Source organism: Malus sylvestris, chromosome 2, assembly GCF_916048215.2.
Source record: "Malus sylvestris chromosome 2, drMalSylv7.2, whole genome shotgun sequence".
NCBI classification, from domain to species: Eukaryota; Viridiplantae; Streptophyta; class Magnoliopsida; order Rosales; family Rosaceae; genus Malus; species Malus sylvestris.
The window spans coordinates 31,448,911-31,451,563 of record NC_062261.1 but is presented as its reverse complement, the minus strand read 5'-3'; the positions used below and the strand labels follow the sequence as shown (position 1 = coordinate 31,451,563).

General features: G+C 39.2%; 1 protein-coding gene across 1 annotated transcript; it reads right to left on the bottom strand.

The window, feature by feature from the left end:
- Positions 1-241: 241 nt before the first annotated feature.
- On the bottom strand, positions 242-2,351 carry LOC126582379 (transcription factor DIVARICATA-like). Its single transcript, XM_050246528.1, has 2 exons — positions 1,916-2,351; positions 242-821 (listed from the first exon to the last, which is right to left on the bottom strand). The coding sequence occupies exons 1-2, from the start codon at positions 2,272-2,274 to the stop codon at positions 488-490; spliced, it is 693 nt and encodes a 230-aa protein (XP_050102485.1). The 5' UTR covers positions 2,275-2,351; the 3' UTR covers positions 242-487.
- Positions 2,352-2,653: the final 302 nt, after the last annotated feature.

Genomic DNA, 2,653 nt, shown 5'->3' with positions numbered 1-2,653 from the left:
TAGAACGTCATTGCACTCGGCTCTGCAGTACTAGTAAAAGATCATACCCAGTGCACAAGGGTCCCGCTTTACGCAGGGTTTGGGAGAGGTGAATGTCGGCTAGCCTTACCCCCATTTATGGAGAGGCTGCTCCCAAGTCTCGAACCCAAGACCTACCGCTCATGGGCGAAGGCACTTGCCATCGCACCAAGTGCGACCTCTCTCTGCAGAACTAGTAAACCAAAGAAATTTGTACACAAAATTTACTGGGCAAGAAAGAGGTTATCAACTAATAACAGTATCCTACATAATCCACACCTATTCTCCACTAATTCCTTCTCCCTTCACAAAAGAAAACAGAACCTAAACTGTCATATTCACGTCACAGATCTCCTAATCGCCTACCGGCTACAAAGAACTAAAAAAATTTAGAACTTTACAAATTGGACTGTTCATAGAAGGCAATTTCTCTATATACAGAGCATGCAGCACGAGATTGTAATCATCTTTACATCGGATAGCCAAAATCTTGGTACCCCGACAAATCCCCCTGATCAGGCAAATGACTCTGTTGGGTCAAATGTTGCAATGGAGACTGATGAACCGGAACTGCAGGTGGAGGAATCCAGTTGCGATCAGCAGGCACAGATACTGAGTTGCTCTCTACAGTGGTTATGTCGTGAATGCTTGATCTTTTCCTTTCCTTTTTCATTGAGGTTTGACGAAGGAAATACTTCTGGGCGTGGCTTGCTACTTGGGTTGGTGTTCTTGTCACAACCACATTCCTTGAAATGCTCCTCCAGTCGCCCTTACCAAACTTTTTTAGTCCAATTAGAAATAACCTGTTAAGTGTACACAAAGAAAATCAGGCTCCTGATCAGTATAATCGAGCTATCAGGTAGTAACGTAATTTGGTATTATTATTACCATTTCCTAACACAACCACACCATATTTAAATCTGACGTAGGTTCGTAAAAAACAATACATGAATAAATTTCATGATAACAGAACCACGATTGTCAGTATGCCTGACCTATCAATGAACTACATAAAAATATTAGAAAACTCGAACAAAAACCTATCGATTCAAGTATCAATTATGTAATTATGCAATATATTCTAGAAAAATAGGGTTAGACATGCAAGAGCTTGTATGAAATAAGAATTTCAATTACTTAAAAGTCCCTAAATTAAGAAATTAACGGCCTTCGGCCTTCGGAAAACCACAACTCTCTTCAATGAAAATGGGATGTCCATGATATGTTTTTAGACACAAAACAGAACAGCTATTCAAATCCTTTATTCCAAATTTAGCAATGCAACATCCAAACTCCTAAATCGAAAAACGAAGGTGAAATTCTCGGTTCAGCTGGCAAGAAAGTTTTCATGACATCATCAAACACTTAATGGTGAACATAAATATAGAATCTAGCACATTCCAACTAGCTCCAGTTGGTAGCAAAACAAAATGGAGGACAAGGTGATGAACCAACATTTTGAACATTAAAACATTCATTATTTGGAGCACTTAAAATAAATATACACATGTAGCTATAAAAAGTAAATTACAACCCATTGTTTCCAAACAAATACCAAAAGGACGGAAATTGGCTGGCTGAAACGATCAACTTACAAATTCCAATTGGCGAAATGTTCAGTATTTGATCAAATATGGATGACATATTTGGCCAAATAGCGAAAAAGTGATCATTTCAGCCAATTTCCCCGAAAACGAAAACAACGCAAATCACCTACATCATTTTCTTCGGTTGTTTTCTAGAATCAAATAACCAATATGTGTGTGTGTATATATATATGACAATAATTATCTCAGTTTAGTTTAATTTCTCTCTCAATAAATTTCTTACCAGTTAAAAACAAAGTTTGAAAATTAAGGAAATACCAAAAAACGATATGGAGAGGGAAAGAAATTACTTGTGTTCTTCTTCAGTCCAAGGCGTTCCCTTCTTCCTCTCAGGCTCGCGGTTGGACCCAAAAGTGATCTGACTGGCCGTGTCCTCCCAGCCGACCATCGACTCATCAGCATAACTGGGTAAATTGACCCGGCCGGAATCGATTTCCAAGACATCGTGCACCAAGTCCTCGTAGTGCTCCAACACCTCCTTGGGAGTCTTGCCCGGCAACTCTTCGGCGATCCTCTCCCACCGATTGGGCAAGTCCTCGGAGAACCTGACCAGCGCCTGCTCAAACACCTTGTCCTCGAGCCGAGTCCACGGAGTCGACGCCGCCGACTGAACCACGCTCGACCAACACGGCGCCGTTTCTTGAAACATTTGCGGGTTTGGGTTGAGTTCCGTTTTGTCTTGGTTTCTTGGATATTTCGCGGAATTGGGTTTGGTGGGAGATTTGGATAGTTTGTGGTTTTATAGAGGACGGACCGACGGAGAGAGGTTTTTATTTTATTATTTTTTTAATAATAATTTTGGTGCTGCCAGCTCAGACTTCTGAATCAACACGTTTTTTCTATTATTTTGGTTTTTATTTTACTATTTGTTTCATGTCGTTTTATAAATCGAGTGACAAATGTACGCGCCTAATTTCTGCTTTTTTTACTTTTTCGAGTTTTTTTTTTTTACTTTTATTTTTTATTTTTGTTAGTACATCAGTATTTTTAAACTAAAAAAAAATTCGATTAAGTCACGTAATAAACAG